At 47.5% G+C, this 18,475-nt stretch overlaps 1 protein-coding gene across 2 annotated transcripts in view; it reads left to right on the forward strand.

Annotated features, from left to right (window-relative positions):
• The first annotated feature begins 278 nt into the window (after nt 1-278).
• Nucleotides 279-18,475, forward strand: part of SPNS2 (SPNS lysolipid transporter 2, sphingosine-1-phosphate) — a 133,792-nt gene continuing 115,595 nt past the window's right edge. For both annotated transcript variants that reach the window (XR_008598425.1, XM_055001882.1), the window contains exon 1: nt 279-610. Coding sequence is in view for 1 of the 2 variants with exons in the window: in XM_055001882.1 (XP_054857857.1) it covers nt 319-610 (292 nt within the window). In the remaining variant the exon portion in view is untranslated. The remainder of the gene's footprint in view (nt 611-18,475) is intronic.

Genomic DNA, 18,475 nt, shown 5'->3' on the forward strand with positions numbered 1-18,475 from the left:
GCCGGGGCTGAGTGGCTGGCGGCGCCGGGGCCCGGCTGGGGGCCCCCCTCCTGGCCGCCCGCCTGCGCCCAGCCCCGCGCGGCTCCGGCCGGCCGCTCCTGCTCCCGCCGCGGCCCCGGCCCCGGCCCCGGCCCCGGCCCGGCGGCCCCCGCAGCGCAGCCGCGGCGCGGGGGCGGAGCCGGTCCCGCCCCCTGCCGGCGCTGCCTGGCGGAGCGGCTGGGCGAGCGCAGCCACCCCGGCGGGCCGGCCAGGGCAGCGCGAGATGCGGCGCTGAGCGGCGGCCGGGCAGCAGGTGCCTCCTCCGCCCCGCCGCGTCCCATGATGTGCCTGGAGAGCGACGGCGCGTCGGGCGGCGGCCCTGGCGGGCGCCTCCGCGTTGCGGCGGCCGGCGACGACGAGGACGAGGAGGACGGAGGCGGCGGGGAGCGCGGCTGCTGCGGGCGCGGCGGCGAGGTGCAGACCCTCTCCGGCGCCCTCCACGCGCCCGCCGGGGCCAAGAGCGCCGCCAAGGCGGCCGCGGCGCCCAGCCTGGGCAGAGCCCGCGTGGCCGCCGCCGGCATCCTCAGCGTGGGCAACGTCCTCAACTACCTGGACAGGTACACGGTGGCAGGTGAGCCGCAGCCCCGCCGGCGCCTCCCTCCCTCGGTCCCGTCCGATTTTCCTTCTGGCCCTCTGGCGTCCTTTCCATCTGGGTCTTTAAAATTGTTAGTGTGGTTATTATTATTAGCATTATCATCTCAGTATTGTTATCATTATTCTCATCTCTTCCCACCTTCTTTCTCCCATTCACATCTTTTATCCCCCCTTTCTTTCCTTTCCAGTCCCGTCCTTCCCCATTATTCTTTTTCTCCTTTTCTCTTATTTTTCCATTTCTTCCTCCTATTTTTCTATTTCTTTTTCTCCTTTCCTGAGGCCTGTTTCCCCCAATAATTTCTCTCCTTTCTTTCCATTTTCCCCATTTCCTGCCCTCTTCCTCTTTCCCCTCTCCCTGATCCCCCTCCCCCCACCCCGCTCCCCATTTTTTAGCCACCGGTTCCCTTTTCCTCCCAGCCCTTCCGCCCCTCTTCCCTCCATCCCTCCCCAGCCACCAGCCGGCTTGGTTCCATCTGCTCGGGTTCTGCCGCATGCTGCTTAGGAATAGCAGCTCCCTTGGCTAGAACAGAAACGTGCATACAAAAGCCGCCTGCCCGGGGAAGGAGCCAATGAGGTCTCTTCGGCGCCTGGAAACCAGGCATCCTTCTGGATTTTAGGATGTGCTTCGGGATGCCCGGACTGGACAGAGGCAGGGAGAGATCACCACCATCTCTGCAGAGGGAAAAAAGGGTTCAAAAATACAGAATCCACTGTAATGGATCTGCATCCCCCCTTCTTCTTTTTTTTGCTGGCGGCTTCATTTAATCTTGAAATTGCTCTGATTCTAGGCAGGTTTGCTAGAGGTGGTTAGCTCCAAAACAGCCTCTCTGCTTCTGTGTTTAAAAACAACATGCAGATTGAAAATGCTAGGAAGCACCCTCTTTTTCTGCCTCCCACCCCTCCCCAAATGAGCACAGAGGTTGAATCGCAGCGCTTTAGGTAAAAATGGTTCTGTGTAATTCATCGGGCTTTGAAGGCATTGTTTCCCGTGCTACCTTGAACTGTGCTCCTCTCTAGCGGTGCCTTTTGCCTTTAAGTTTAGCAGTCAGACTTGGGGATGGTTGCTTAGCAAATGGGTTTCCGCAGCTCTGGCCATGACCGAGAAGTACTGGTGCGCTTGCAAATCCCGGATTCTTGGGAGGGGTACGGTGGAAAAGAAAGAGAGCCAGACCTGCTGGTGGCTGGTTATCTGGATGTTCCAAGGATGACAGGGGCAGCTGCTTCGAGAGATAAGCGGCCCTTTGAAAATTGAGGGTTTGGAATTACCTCTGTTTTCCCATTTACTTGGAAATATATGGTTTGTGTTACCGACGTAGGCAGATCACTTTCTTGCCCTCTCCCCAGCCAGTTTTCTGAAACCAAAGCAGCGGAGGTTGTGGCTTCTGTCTCTGGAAGGCTTTGTTGAGCGCTAGCGGCTAGCTTGGAAGCTGGTGGAAAAACTGGCTTCTGATTTTTACCTGGGGGAGGGGAATGGGGGACGTGCTAGAAGACAGCAAGAATGAAGACACGCATGTGCCTGCCTCCCCCTGCCCACAACCCCCAAAATGGTGCATGTCCAAGAGACGATTGTGTATCCCGCTTTGCAGTTTTGTAGTTCTCTATTTCTGCAACTTCTTGGAACAGTGCATCGTTTAGTGGATGGGGTGAGGATGGTTCTTGGGCATCTCACTGTCCCTTGAGGGACCGATAAAATACATTTGGCATACCTTGGAGGCCTGTTGTATGGTATAATGAGGCAAAAGTGGGTGTTTTCCCCCTGTTACGTGGGTTGTGTGCATTGCAATAGCTGTGGGCATTCATACTGTGTTTTAACGGCTTGTGTGTTCTGCCTTGCTTCCAAGAAGCTCAGAGCAACATTTAATTCTCCCAACAATCCTGTAAGGAGCTCAGGCGGAGAGTTAGTGACTTCCCAAGATGATTCCATTAAATTAGAGCCTGGGTTTCCCATGTGCCAGACAGTCACGTGTCACAGCATCTTCTACAATATTGAGCGCTTATTTAAGACCAAAATCATAAAGAGTCCAATAGCACCTTTAAGACTAACCAACTTTATTGTAGTGTAAGCTTTTGAGAACCACAGATGTCTTCGTCAGCTCTCTTCGTCAGATGCATCTGAAAGCTGTGGTTCTCAAAAGCTTATGCTACAATAAAGTTGGTTAGTCTTAAAGGTGCGATTGGACTCTTTACTATTTACTCTTTACTATTTTGCTACTACAGACTAACACAACTAACTCCTCTGGATACATTTAAGACCACTGACAGTGAAAGCCTAAGCGGAGTTACTCCAGTCTAAGCCCATTGATTTCAATGGGCTTAGATTGGAGTAACTTTGTTTAGGCTTTCACTGTGAGTGTGCCCAAGGCTGAACTAACTTAGAGTTTTGGGAACGCTGGCAACATTCACCTGAGCCCAGGTTTTCTTATTCAGGTTGTTGCTAAATGGCCCCGAGCTGGTTTCTTAACCAGTTGCTCAGTAAAACGCAAGCCTGCTCCCGCCATTCAGATCAAAGGGGGTTCACTACTTATGACAAGCATTTAGGCAAGTACATATTTAATTTCATTAATATTTATAAGATTTCTACCCTGCCAGGCAGGGTGGCTCATAAGAACTTCCCCGAAAGAGAGAACTCTCAGAGACCTTTCTCCATGTGCCGCTGCTGTCAGAGAAAGAGTAGGTGTAACGCCATGCACCATTAACATACGGCTCCATTGCAACATGCTATAGAATTGGCCACTAGTTTAGATGGTTTTTTAAAAGGATTGATGGGTCTATTAGGGGTTATTAACCATGATGGCTAGATTAGCAGTGTGTTCAGAGGTAGTATACATCTGAATGCCAGCTGCCGGGGCAGGGAGCAACAGCAGGAGAAAGAATTTGGTCTATTCCCCCCCCCCACTCCCCACTTGTGGTTCCCCTTCTCTGGTTGGCTGCTGTGGATCATACACATCTTGTTTTAATGCCTGCAAAATAGCCATCTCTATACACAGCCATTGACTAATGTGTGATCGCACCACTGGGGGAAGGGGTTGAGAAATATAGTAGAAGCCTTTGAGTAAAAGGGTTTTTTTAAGATTTGCTTTTTATTGCAAAAAACTGAGTTTTGAGCATGGGGGACATTTTGTAGCCTTTGGATTTTGGAGATTTTTAGGTTGCATGCAGAAACCTCCTTCTTTGAGCCCCCTCCCCACAAATGCACTTTTTTTAAAAAAATCCCCTCCCCTTCCTTGTTGCTCATGTCCATCAAAAATTAGACCTGAAGTTGACAATTTACAGGAAAAGGAGAGTATTGAGGGGACTTCGGATAGTGGGGAATGCACGAAGTGGCCGGTTTTTCAGGAAGGCCAGGAAACATCTGTCTAAACAGACACTGGGAGGGTGCTAGGCTGCTTCATGGAATAAGTGGTATCATAGGTCGTAGCACGTTGTTTCGTATTGTCTTTTGCAAGCTATGCCTCTGGGGTTGGAGTCCCGAAAAGCTGAAATGGGTTCCCATTTGGCCATGCTGTTGGCTCAAGGTCACCTCATGAGCTTCCATGGCAATGGTGGGGATTCGAACCTGGGTCTCCCAGATTCTAGTCCTGCACTCTTAAGGGAATGGCTTACCACATTGTGGCAGCTACAATATAGCAGAGGAATTCCATGCAGTAGCAGCCCGTCATTACGGCAAGGAGGTACATGGAGAAGTGTTCTTTAAATAACGACGATTAGAACCTTGATGTGGAATGTGACTATGGGCCAATGTAATTGGAATGTGAGTTGTGTACAAATCGTGGGTCGCTTATCCCTTTGAATGGAAGTGCAACAGCACTGATCTAATGCAAAGAACAATTAAGGTTAACGACCGAGCCTGTAATATTTTTTATTAATCTGTTTTTTTTCCCCTTTGCTTCTAATTTGGAATCGGTGATTCAGCACGTTTTTTGGATTAACCTGGCATTCAGCTCCAGACAGGTGTGAGGGGTGTGTGTTTGTGTGTGTGTGTGTGTGTGTGTGTGTGTGTTTGTGTGAATCAGGTCACCAGGTGAAAAATCCGGTTTGTATTTCAGGACAGGTGGTAATTAGCACATGCTGCTCTCTTAAACCTTCAAAGCACATTACACTCGTTAATAACCCCAGAGATTTGCCATGTGGGCACTGCCCCAAATGGAGAGGAGGAAATGGAGTCAGCAGTTGGAACATCATTGAGGCAACAAATACTGTGTGTGTCAGAACCAAGATTAGTTTCTGCCTTTGCCACATCCTTATGTTTAGCAGATAAGTCATCGCTAAAGTTGGCTCGGCAATGCAATCCAGGTATTTGTGTATTGGTTTCCTGATTCCTGGTTTGCAATGTGCATTCTTACCTGTTGACTTTTTGTGAGCGACAGAATGTCCAACAAAGACAAAAGAGATCAGGTTCAAATCCCCGCTCTGACGTGGAAGTTCGCTTGGGCTAGTCGCTCTCGCTCAGCCTAACTTACCTCATAGGTTGGTTGTTGTGAGGATAAAATGGAAGCAGGGACAGTGATTTTGTAAGCTGCTTTGAGCACCCCTTAGGAATAATAAAAACAACATTCAATTTATACATTGCCCTTCAGGACAACTTAATGCCTATTCAGAGCGGTTTACAAAGTGTGTTATTATCATTCTCACAACAATCGCCCTGTGAGATGGGTGGGGCTGAGAGAGCTCTGGAAGAGCTGTGACTGACCCAAGGTCACCCAGCTGGCTTCAAGTGGAGGAGTGGGGAATCAAACCTGGCTCTCCAGATTAGAGTCCTGCCGCTCTTAACCACTACACCAAACTGGTGCTGGGATATAAATATCTAAACAAACAAACAAACAAATGTAGAATATGCTTTAATAGCCATGAATGCTGATTGACTAGCTAAGCAAACAGGCTTCCTAGTTGAGACTGTAATCTAGGGGTCCCCAACTGTTTGTTGACCACGTGGGCGCTTTTGGCAAGCTGAGAACAGGAAATGGCAACCGTGGAGGGTGGATCCAACTCTGAAAACATTGGGAGGTTCCTCAGAATGGTTGGAAGTTGTGAGCCAAGCGTCCTCCTACGATGGAGACAGCTGTTTCCAAACGAGTGTTCCCTGCAGACACAAAGGCGATGCCTCCTGGGCTTTTCTTAAAGCACCTTCTACTCTGGTGAAATGGAGGAAAGCCAGGATTGGCTCTCTGCTTTGCGGAAGAAGCAAGCAGGCACCGGGAAGCACATTGGTGGGTGTTGTGACACCAGCAGGCGTCACGTTGGGGACCTGTGCAGTAAGCCACTGCCCTGGAGGTCGAAAGTGAAAGTTCAAGTGAATACAACCTGGTTTGTCCACTAGCCTTGGACAACAAATGGGGGGAGGCTGCTTCATTTTGTGGGGCAATAGGGTAGCCTGCCCCCCCCCCCAACTGGCAGTTCTTGCCACTCCTTTGATCACTGCTTGCTTGATCAGCTAATGCAGCAGCCTTCGTTCCCTGCCCTGTCTAGATGGGGAGGAAAGGTGAAACCTCTGCCTCCCTCCATGGCGGTGGGTTGCATACTGAGTGGGGGGAAGGTGGGCAGGCTCAATGCTTTGAGGAGGGCCAGTTGCCACCCCTCAGAGAGAGAGAATGATATGGGCTTCTGCACAATTGCAAGCCCTTCCCAGGGTATAGAGCCTTGGTAGTTGCTCCGTAATGTTGCTCTCTGCCCTCCCCCAAGGCCAGCTGGGATCCTAGCTATGACGGGATACTTCTTGAACTGTGTACAGTGGCATTTCAGGTGGATCATGTCCCCTACCATGGTTTTGCCTTTTCCCTGATATTTCTGTAAGCCATGACTCTGGGGCAACATCCTGTCTACACTTCAGGCAATCATGCTTTGTGTTTGTGTGTGTGTGTGTGTGTGTGTGTGTGTGTGTGTGTGTGCTGAGATTTTGTCATCACGAATAAGAGTCGTCATTTTGTCACAAAATTTTTCCTTAAGGTGAGAATTCAGGTTGGTTTGATGGATTCTGCTCAGGTGGTACTTGCAAGGAATTTCTAAGAAAATGGCCTAGATTCCCCACCCCTAGCACAGCTAAATTGGGGGTGGGGGGCGGGAACCCATGATGTGGATGGAAAAACAATACAAATGTTAAAAAATGTCATGCAGCTAAGCAGGGCTTTTTTCTGGGAAAAGAGGTGGTGGAACTCAGTGGGTTGCCCTCGGTGAAAATGGTCACATGGCTGGTGGCCCCGCCCCCTGATCTCCAGACAGAGGGGAGTTTAGATTGCCCTCCGCGCCGCTCAGCCACCAGCCATGTGACCATTTTCATGAGGTTCCAGAACTCTGTTCCACTGCGTTCAAGCTGAAAAAAAGCCCTGCAGCTAAGCCATATAACCAAGAGTCTTGTGCCACTTTAAAGAATAACACACTTGCTCTTATGCTGGAGCCTAGGAGATCAGATGGTGAAAGCAGCAGAAACTACCTCGGCCTTTTTTATCGTGGAACTTTGTCACAGTTTCCCCGCAGGACAGCTAAACTTCAGCATCTTGGACTCATTTGCCTATTAATTATTATGGATCTTCTCCTGAAAGATAGAAAGCTGATATCTGGGGTGCTCAGAGATGGAGAGTCTAACACACTCTGCTTGCTTGTACTGTACGGGGGGGGGGGTTCCCCCATCTTGTTTGGATGTTTAAGCCTTCTTCATAACTGCAGCTCGCAGTCCAGCACTGAGCGAGCTAAAACACATGCGGCCTGGGTTGCTGAGAGTTCCTTCATATTTGTACCTTTACTTGCTTGAAGCAACCTCAGATTGGGGCCCATTAGGATTCACATGGGCAGCCATGTCAATCACAGGGGCAGCCTCAGATAGGACTGAGAAGGTTCACAGTGACAGCCAGGAACGTGAATCCTGTCAAATACAGTCTCTGATTGAGCTGGGGAAGGGGCTTGCAATGGCAGCCAGGAATGCAAATAAATGACTCTGGCAGTAAGCCATGCCAGAAGTCCTTCGACGTGCTTTTGCAATCTCCGCAGTGAGAGAGTAGGTGGGTTTGCAGTGGCGCCAGCAATGTATCTCAGCTGGAAGAACGTAAGCTGTATTTACCTGGGAGTCGCTGGAATTACTAAACAGTGTTTATCCTTGTCTACCAAATGCTTACTCAAATAATACCTTTTAGGCAGAAGATTCTGAGATGTAAAATTTGGACCTCCAGGGGATGAAAGTTCATAGCTGCAGAACAGGCACTGAAGACGTCAGACTGTATTCTCAGCCTCCGTCCTAGGGGAAAGAGCCCTGAGCATGGATTGTGATGTGTAGGCCTCATCAATGCTGGAACTGGGATCAGTCAAGGCGATTTAACTGTCATGGCTACCCAAAGAACTGGAGGAGTTACTGCTCCATTAGGGTGTGAAAAGTCTGTAGCCCCCATTGCAAGTGTCCTACGCTCAAATTATGAAAGAGTTAAATTGTTGTTCTGTTTGTTTAGTCAGATAGCTAGTTAGCATAGGGCCACTTAGGCTTTGAGAGAAGTTCCCGCCAGAGAAAGTGGGTGTCTTTAGTTTTAATGAGGGAATCCAGGAATGTCTATTGGATGAGCCAGTTTATTGGGGGGCAGTTAGCAACATATACTAAGGTTTTATTGCTCTTTGTTCACTGCTCCAGTCTGCTACCACTACAGTCTACTACTTCACTAGACCATGCAGTCTAAGCTTTTCTCTCTCTTGTACCTAGTTGAGACTATCAAGATGCAGTCAGAAACTGTTTGTTGTTTTTCCTACCAAATGTACCCTTTTTACCCTATTACGTAGTAAAGTATTATTTTTATAGAGCTAGAGTCACAGAAGTCTGGCTATTTATTTCCATTGCACTATTATCAAACTCTGCTACTCTGCAAACATAACTCATTGTTGCTGCAACCCCCAACAGAAACAAAATTAGAAACCGATTTAAGTTTGTTTTGTAGAGATGGTAAGAAAAATCCAAATTGCTTCAGGATTTAGGGCTCAGAATTAATTTTAATTTAATTTATTAGATTTATATTCTGCCCTCCCCACACCAGCAGGCTCAGGGCGGATTACAATTTACATACATTTAAAATACATCTAACAAAGAAAGAAAACCAACAACCTCTATTTAGTCCATAGCTAGTTATCTGGTTATTTAAGATACTTCATCCCTGCTTTTTCTGTGTAGTGGGAACCCACAGTGGCCTACAAAGTTGTGTTCCCTTCCTCCACCGTATTCTCACAACCACTGCCATGTAAAGTGGGATGAGAGCGACTGACTGTAACCATTATGCCACAGTGTCTCTTGCTTTTGCCTTTGGCCCTCTTGCTTTATTATAACAGATCTTCGAACCGAGTGTTGCTCAGTCTGGGTTGCTAACTGACCAGAGTGAATGCTGCTCCTATGCCCACAGCTGCATTACCTTCTCTTATTTGCCGCTCGAGCGTCCATTAAAGGCGCAGGAGAAGGGGGAAGAAAAAAATGGGCAGTCCTATACCTGAGAAGAGGCACCTTTGCCTAGAATATCCTGGCTGTAAAGGCACAGCCCACCACCTGATTTTTTTTTCTGCTGAACTGTTTGTGGTGTTGCTAAGAAAGGAAATTGTGAGGATATGAGAGAGCAGGTTGTCATCTGAGGCAATTAGAAATCTGGGTGAGAGAACTGCAAAGCAACATTCCAGAGAAGCATCTTGGCAAGGTGTGTTTTTTAAATTCTCCTCCTCACAGATGAAATTTCCGGGAAGTCACGTTTCTTTCAGGGCTGTGGAATGTTGTTTTTGCAATGCACGTTGCCACTGACTCATTCATTGTGTATCTCTCTTCGCGATTCCTCTTAACATTTTTCCTGGTTGTTGACTTTGTACACAAATGCTTCACTGTCTAGTACGCTTTTCTCCCGCCCTTCCTTCAAAGAACTCAGAGCAGTGTCCGTGGTTCATCCTTTCTTGATGGATTCGCACAACAGCCCTGTGAGGCGTGTTAGGCCGAGGGAATATGACTGACACAAGATAACTGTTTCCACACGGCTTACCTTGTTCCGGAAAACAGTGAAATTTCGCATGAAATCGCACAAGAAGACACTGTTATCACGCGAAATCGTGCAAGAAGACGCGATGACAGCGTCTTCTTGTGAGATTTCGCATGAGATTTCACTGTTTTTCGGAACAAGGTAAGCCATGTGGAAACGGCCCTGCTGAACTTGGTGGCAGAGTCAGCATTTGAACTCAGGACACCCACATCCTAGTCTAATCATTGCCCCTAAATCCTGCCTTCTGTTTCTATAACTTTGTTTTTCCATATAAACGTAACCCTAGCAGATTCTGTCTTTGCAAGGTGATGTTCAGGCGATAATTCTCTTATTTCCCTTTTCAAATCTGGCATAGTATTGCAGGAATGTAAGATGACCCTTTTTGGTTACAACCCAGGGTCTGTTTAGTCCAGCATTCGGTTTCCCATAGTGGCTAAGCAGGTGCCTCTGAGAAATGCTCAAGCAGGTTCCCCCACTGTTACCCTTCTCAGTGACTGGTACTCAGAGGTACACTGCCTCTGAACATGGAAGTTCCATTTAGCCTTCACGGCTATTAGCTTTGGATAAATGTGCCTAATACCCTTTTTAAAGCCAACCGAACAAGTGCCTACCTCTGTTTCCTGTGGCAGTGAATTCCACAGGTTAACTAGATAGAACTCTTTCTTTTGTTTTCTCTGAATCTGTTGTTCATCAAGTTCATTAGATGTCCCTGAGTTCTACTATTATGGGAGCGGGAGAAAAAGTTCTCTACACTCCTTGTATAATTTTAGACAGGCAGTCTTACACAAGGGTATGAGCGGGTCTAAAACCAGAACCACCTGTCCCATTTTTATTCTCCTGTTCTTTCACATAGTTCTCTGTCCCTCTACTTTTATCCTAACATTCTTGTGAGGTAAGTCAGGCTAAGAGATAGAGACAGGTTCAAAGTCTCCCAGAATGCTTTGTTGTTGGGAAGGATTTGAACCTGTGTCGCCGCAGTCCTAGACTAGAGCTTTATTTATTTACTCAGTTTATACTCTGCCTTTCTCCTGGGGGGGGGGACCCAAGTGGTTCCCATTATTCTACTCTCCTCCACTTTATCCTCACAACAGCTCTCTGAGGAAGGTTAGGCTGAGAGTATTTGACTGGCCCAAGGTCACCGAGTGGACTTCCATGGCGGACATTCTGCCTGCTGCACCACACTGGCTATTTTTGCATATCTCTGAACTGAAACTCGTTTCAGATTCAAGGGAGTTGTGCCAGAATGCATAAGCAGGTGTAAAAATTAAATCATTTATTTGCTCTGTGGTTGCCACTTAATTTGATTTGGCAGAAGCGGGTGGCTTTTAAGACTCCGTTTCAATTTGAGGAGAACTTCGTCTGAAGGTTGTGGAATTTCCTTCCTTTGCATATTGGGTGGATGTTCAGAAATGGGACATCCTGTATGCCCCTGGGCAGCCAGATAGGAGTTGGCAAATTGATCAAGATCCATTTCAAATCAACCCCCCTTTTAATTAAAAGAACCTAATTAACTTGTGGTTCTCCCAGATGCATAATTCAGTAGTGGAACTTGCTGCCCCAAGATGTAGTAATGGCCATTGGCATAAGTAGCTTCAAAAGGAGATTAGGTAAATTTGTGGAGGCTAAATGGAACCTGCGGGAAAGAGCCCCGTGGCGCAGAGTGGTAAGCGGCAGTACTGCAGCCCAAGCTCTGCTCACGACCTGAGTTCGATCCTGGTGGAAGCTGGGTTCAGGTAGCCGGCTCAAGGTTGACTGAGCCTTCCATCCTTCCGAGGTCGGTAAAATGTGTACTTAGTTTCCTGGGGGTAAAGTGTAGATGACTGGGGAAGGCAGTGGCAAACCACCCCGTAACAAAAAGTCTGCCAAGAAAACGTTGTGATGCGATGTCCCTCCAAGGGTCAGTAAATGGAACATGCATGTTAAGAGGCAGCATGCCAATTGTTCGAAATGGGGCACAACAGGTGACTTTGGCTTCTCTATCCTGATTGTATGGCTTTGGGGGCATCTTGTTGGCTACTGAAAGAAGCGGGTTGCTGAGCCAGGTAGGCCTTTGGTCTGACCTAGCAGGGCTGTTCTTATGTCAAAGTCTGCTAGGCAGAGCTGGATTTACACGCAAGGGAAAGTCACAGGTCAAAGGCACGACCCCACATTTTGTGCACATTACAAGAGTGACGTCCGTACTTGTCTCCTCTGGCTCTGACTGCCAGTTCCCCCTCACCCAGACCTCAAAATCTGACCCTTTGGGGCCCAACCCCTGACAGCTCAGCCAGATTATGACATGCTGAGGCCCTAAACTGTGTAAAGTTGGTTCGTGAAAACATCACATCTGGGTCAGAAAATCATCACTTCCGGGTCAGCAGAAGGCCACTTCCGGGCCAGAAGAAGGTCTGCAGGAAGTCCATCCCCTGTTGCCTAGGAAACTGATTGATTGGCACCAAACTGTACGCAGTCACGAACCAAACAACGAACCAGCCTAAAGTTTGTGGCAGTTCGTCAGAAATGGGATCTGACGAACCGCAGTTCGCAAACCATGAACTGGCATGGTTCGTGCTTAATTTTGGTTCGTATTTCGGTTCATGCCCATCTCTACTCAGAGGTAGATTGTTTTTGTATACAGAAGCTGTTTTCCCAACCATTGCGGCTAATAAGAACATTGCTGGGTCAGGCCAAAGCTCCATGTAAGCCAGCACCCTGTTTCTTGGCAAGGTGGGGTTTTTTTCTTTGACGCCAATTACCTCTTCTTCTTTACAGCAGAAGGGGCCAACCTATGGCATGAAGGCCACAAGGGACATGGTGGTGCTCTTGTGAAAGAGCCAGAGGGTCTGTAGACCTGAATTTTGGTATAGAGCCAGGCCCACAATGCTGTCTGCTCTCCATCTGAGTGGAGTCCGATCAAAAAGGTGCACACAGAACATACTGTGGCGCTCCTAGGAAAACGTGCTCTGAAAAATATCACACCCCCCCCCATTGCCTGATGGCTTCTGAGAGACACTGAAGGGCACACAGCCTCCACCTCCGTCCTGACCATCAAGAATCCATGAGTCTTTTTTCTGGCTTGGAATACACATTGTTTGCTTGCTTTTCTATTAAGCCTCCCCTCATAGTCTTAAGACTTTTATTTAAAAAGTCTGCAGAATATTGTACCTGATATTCCATTATGCAAGTCCCCCCCTCCCCCCAGCTTGCCTAGAATTTTATCTAGCCCTACGGTGAATATATTTGTTTGCCTGCAAAAAGAAGGTTTGTAGAGCTTCCGCTTCAGCTGGTTAAACCAGTAAAGCTTTAAATACTAACATTTTAATGGTGACAGGAAGATAAAAAATGAGGGGATTGAACCCTGCTGCAGTGACATGAATTTTAATATTGTTCATAAGTTGCAATATCTTCGTCCCGAGCTGTTCAAACTGCTGACTAACTTTCCCGGGTAATCTTTCTCTGAAGCGTCTCTGCTGTTCTCCTTGCTTCCCGCAGATGTAGCGTTTATATTAGTAACTGATTTCCACCAAAAGCTGAACCAAGCGGGTTTTGCCTGCAGTTTTACAACCTGGGAAGTGCTGATTTTCATTGCTGTGTTAGGAAAGTGAAAGGAGTGCTTTTTTTTTTTTTGGTAGGGTGCTTGTATAAGATTGCAGATAGCAAGGAGACTTTTTTTGGTGGGGGAGGGTGCAGGAGAGAAAGAAACAGAAGGATTGCTGGATTCTGTGCCCAGTAATTCTGCAAATGTTACTTGAAAGGACTGCACAATGATGTCACTTTGGGTCAGCTGGAACAAGAGGAGGGGTTTAAAGTTTAAATCGCCCTTGGTGAAAATGGTCACATGGCCAGTGCTCCCGCCCCCTGAACTCCCCTCTGTCTGGAGATCAGGGGGCGGGGCCACCGGCCATGTGACCATTTTCAAGAGGTTCCGGAACTCCGTTCCACCACATTCCTGCTGAAAAAAAGCCCTGCAACTGATTGACTCTGTTCTTCATGATTTTTCTTAATCATGTTTTAAAGCCCTTTAATTCAGCAGCAGTCACTATATCTTGTGGCAGTGAAGTCCATGAGCTGATCTGCTGGGTGAAAAAGTACTTCCTTTTGTCTGTCTTGAATCTGCTGCCTTCGGCTACTTTGGGTGACCCCAACTTCTAGTATTATGGGAAAGAGAAAATAAGTTCATATTTTCTCTCTGGGCCACATATAACTTTATAATAGTGCTATACTGAGAACACTTTTGACGGAAGGTGGCACAGTATAGCTTGATCTCATCAGATCTATCTCGGAAGCTAAGCAGGGTCTGTACTTGGATGGGGAGGGGCACCGAAGAAGACTCTGCAGAGGAAGGCAATGGCAAACCACCTCTGTGGGCCAAGCTAGAAGTGACGAATTACACTTGAATGGCAAGTGAACAGACTCACGTGTATTCCTCCCTGTTCACTTGTGCTCCACTTGCACTCCACTCGATCACTACGTGATCAAGTGGAGAGCAAGTGAACAGGAAGGAATACACGTGAGTCTGTTCACTTGCCATTCAAGTGTAATTTGTCACTTCTAGCTTGGCTCTGTTTCTCACTTGCCTTGAAAGCCCTTTGCTGGGGTTGCCATACGTCTGCTGTGACTTGATGGCACAGTGAGAGTTTGTCCCACTGAATAGACCTGAGTAAACTTCTGAGCAACCATACTTAGGATTGCTCTCTAAATGTCTTAAATTCGCCCCTGCAAGTCATCTTACTGTCCCCCAGCTTCCTTGTGTGTGCAACCAGCTGGCTTTGCTCTTTCACTTGAGAAAACAGAATGGAATCCGAGTTTAGGTCCCGGTTCTGATGTAACACTTTCCGTGTGCTTCTTTGGCAGCACAGGGGAGGAAAAAAGAGAATGAAGTCCGCCTTGCCCTTCAGAATAGGAAGAGGGGATTACTCCATACATTGCTGAAATCTTGGAAACTGGATTCATTTAGCTCATGGCTCCTTTTGCCCCCGATGTTGAAAGAGGCGGCGGCAGGCCTGAAATGGGAGGCTAAAGTTGCTTCTATTTTTGAAAATGAGGAGGGGGGGGAGCAAAAAAAATGGCCTTCGTGTGAGGAATTGTGGTTATAAGAATATGCTGTAATTACACACGTCCTTTCCAATGACATCCTTAGCGTATTAATGTATATAATTTAGAATATGTAATTTAGATTCTACTGTAGTGTTGTCATGGTTTTTATCAGGAGGATTTAGGAGGCTGTGAGAAGCAAAAACATTCTCTTTAGAAAGTGATATCCAGAGCAGTGCAGCAGGCTTGGGGAGCCAGTGCATGTGTGTGTTATCTGAAGTCTTGGGTATCAGACGAGTGATCCAAGTCCTACAGAGTCTTTTTCGACAACTTTATATGCCCTGTGGCACAGAGTGGTAAGCTGCAGTACTGCAGCCAAAGCTGTGCTCGTGAACTGAGTTCGATCCTGGCGGAAGCCAGGTAGCCAGCTCAAGGTTGACTCAGCCTTCCATCCTTCCCAGGTCATTAAAATGAGTACCCAGTTTCCTGGGGGTAAACTGTAGTCCCCCCATGGGTCAGTAATGACTCGGTGCTTGCACAGGGGACTACCTTTACCTTTTCTTTTTTATATGCATGGGAGCCAGTGTGGTGGAGTGCTCAGAGTGTAAGACTAGGATCTGGAACACTCAAATTCAAGTTCGCAATCTGCCATGGGAGCTCTCTGGGTGACCTTGGGCCAATCACACACTCCCTGCCTAACTTACTTCACAGGTTGGTGGTTGTAAGGATAAAGTGGAGGAGGGGAGGACGATATTGTAAGTAGCTTTGAGCCTGCACCCTTTGGGGAGAAAAGCAGAATATAAATATCTATATGTTAGGTGTGAGAAAGCCAAAAAGGCCTTTGCTGTTGAATTTTCAGCCCATGTTTCATTTAAAAAGTAGTGTCTCTCTACATAAGATGCCTGGCCACATGTTTGTCAAGCGTTGGGAAACACAATGTTAGCCGGGAAGTGTAGTTTTAAAAGTCAGAGCAGGCAGAGATCACTCTGGAGGGGACGGATTATCTCACAGCCCTCTGCTGCCTCTGGCATGCCGGACTGTCTCCCCTTCCAGAGCCTTTGCCTTGCTGCCCTCACTGCTTAAAACTTTGAATTAACCAAGACTCAGCAGGGCAGAAGTTCTGGAAGGGGAGACAATCTGGCACACCAGAGTCGATGGAGGACTGTGAGAGAATCTGCCCCCTCTGGAGTGATCACCACCAGCTCTGTCATTTAAACCTACGTTTCCCAGCTAACATTGCATCTCCTGACACATGAAGAACACATGTCAGAAGTCTTGTGCGGAGAGACTCGCAGAGCTCAAACTGCAAATTACCAAGGCTCCGGCAGCTTTGCGTAGTGCTCCTGTCATTTAGTTATGGCCTGTTGCTGAAATATTGGCCCACTGACAAGTAAGCAAACTAGCTTTACCTCCAAATTGTTGCTGAGGCTTGTAGCTTGCTGGTAGCTGGCGATGAGTTTTGGAAAGGCCAGCAGCTATTAAAGTATCAGAGTTTAACTTGCGGGTGCTTGTGAAGTTTATATTGTCTAGATTTCTCCCTGGAGTTTGGAATTTTTAAATTCCTGGGTCTTCTTGTTTCCGAAGTAGAACCAATGCATTGCTGCTTTTTTAAAAAATAAAGAATTTTTGTTCAGATCTCTGTGCAATCCGCATTCTTTGGTTCTTTCATCTTGTTCATTCATTTCCCATCTGGCAGGCATTGATAAAACATTGCAAAAAAGCAATCTTGATATGAGTAGGGAAAGTGGTTTAAACTCCCCCCAAGTGGACACTAGTTTCCTTTTGTGTTGTGTTTTGCCAGAACACAAATGTGCCCATCAGTAAAACGTAGCGTGGAAAGCATCTGAATATAATCACAAATGGATGTTCTGTCACATCTGGAATGAAAACGAGGAGGAGGGGAAATAAGGAACCGAAAGCTGCAGCAATCTGTGCGTGCTCCAGTTCCAGAATTTTACAAATTCTCCAAGCTGAAGAAGAGTGGAGTAAAAGGCAGAGTGAAATTCCAGAATGGGGGGGTACCCAGCAATTCCTGTATTAAATAGCGTTCCTGTCCCAAAGTGTACTTCCTCTTTGAAAACTGTGCTCAAAAATCCTTTGGTCAGATGGGAGATTAGCTTCTTTCAGAAGCTTCTACAATCAAGTGGAGTCCAGCTTAGCCTCTAGGCTGACTTCAGCACATGGTGTACACATCTAATACCAAAATGTGGGATTTGGTGGTGGTGAGAGTGCTGTCAAGTCATAGCTGACTTATGGCGACCCCTGGTGGTTTTCATGGCAAGAGACTAACAGAGGTGGTTTGCCATCGCCTGCCTCTGCAACCCTGGTCTTCATTGGAGGTCTCCCATGCCATTACTAACCGAGGCTGACCCTACTTAGCTTCTGAGATCTGATGAGGTCAGGCTCACCTGGGCTATCCATGTCCAGGTGCAGGATTTGGTACTGGATGTAAAATTCAGCATCTTGAAATTCTTGTATTTCTCTTTTTAAAAACCAAGTTTCTAGCCCTTATAGTTAAGAAGGCAGTCTGGAGATGTTTCAGAACACCGGTGAGGATAGAGGCTGAAATAGACTACCGCGGGTCAAGTTTTGCTGCGTGGACTGGTTTGCTCTTTTCCATCATCACCTGAAGCGAAATGGATTATGCAAACTAATTTGCAAAAATAATGTATGTAATTTGCAAGTTACCACACTTTTATCCCACCCTTCCTCCGAGGAGCACGGGATGGCTTATGCAGTTCTCTCTTCCCTCCCTGATGTAACATTTGCTCCATTTTACATAATTTATGCAGGATGCAGCAGCTGCACATTCACTACAAAAAATGGCAGCTGAATGTACCTTGACCTGGATAGCCCAGGTGAGCCTGATCTTGTTAGATCTCAGAAGCTAAGCAGGGTCGGCCTTGGTTAGTAATTTGATGGGAGACCTCCAAAGAAGACCAGGACTGTAGAGGCAGGCAATGGCAAACCACCTCTGTTATTCTCTTGCTGTGAAAACCCCTTCAGGGATCACCGTCAGTCAGCTGTGACTTGAGGGCACTCACCGCTATCAATAGATTTAAGTAGCTGTCTTGTAATAAGGCATCACAGCGTTTTGTGTGTCTCCCATCCTATTACGTGTCATTGATCACTGAGAGTAGTTGGTGGGGAGATATGGGTCGTTCAGATATGATGATGTCATGTGGGGTAGGGGAGACTGCCGCATGGCAGGGGTTTTCGCGGCAGCTCTGCCTTTAGCACTCCATCTAGTTTGGCATGCAGTTCGCTTTACCAATAGTGAGCCTCACCAGTCTAGTACCTCCACCATCTTTGTGTGCGGCCCGTTCCCAGTTCAGCAAGAACCTTTTAAAAGAGTATTCCTCATATCTACATTTTCTTCCTCTTTTTAAAGATGGCATGTTCAACGAGGCACTTTAGACGGATGGTTTTTAAATTTCAGCTCCTCCAAAGCCTTCCTCAATTAGAAGACAGCGTTCCGTTCCCTGAAGTACAGGTTGCCCGCTGGTATGGATGGTCTCCCCAAGTGTGCAATCACAGGGGAGCGCTTGGTATTGTCAAGAAAGAACGCTTCGTTTCATCAGAGCAGTGGTGAGGCCTAACTGGCAGTCGCCACCTTGTTTGAACTGCACACTCTAGAATGCGATCCAGCAAGGCCGTTTCCAGGTGTTCCAGAGGGCTTGGCAAAGTGACCTCTGGTAAACCCCGGCACAACTACCTGGCCACCACACTGCATGCATACACCCCATTTGTAGGGTGGCATTGCTCAGCCTCCTGGTTCTTCCCCCTTCCATTCTAAACAAGCAAAACAGTGAGGAGGTGGCATAGCCTTAGGATTGCCAGCTCCAAGT

This window comes from Eublepharis macularius, chromosome 17, assembly GCF_028583425.1.
Source record: "Eublepharis macularius isolate TG4126 chromosome 17, MPM_Emac_v1.0, whole genome shotgun sequence".
NCBI lineage: Eukaryota > Metazoa > Chordata > Lepidosauria > Squamata > Eublepharidae > Eublepharis > Eublepharis macularius.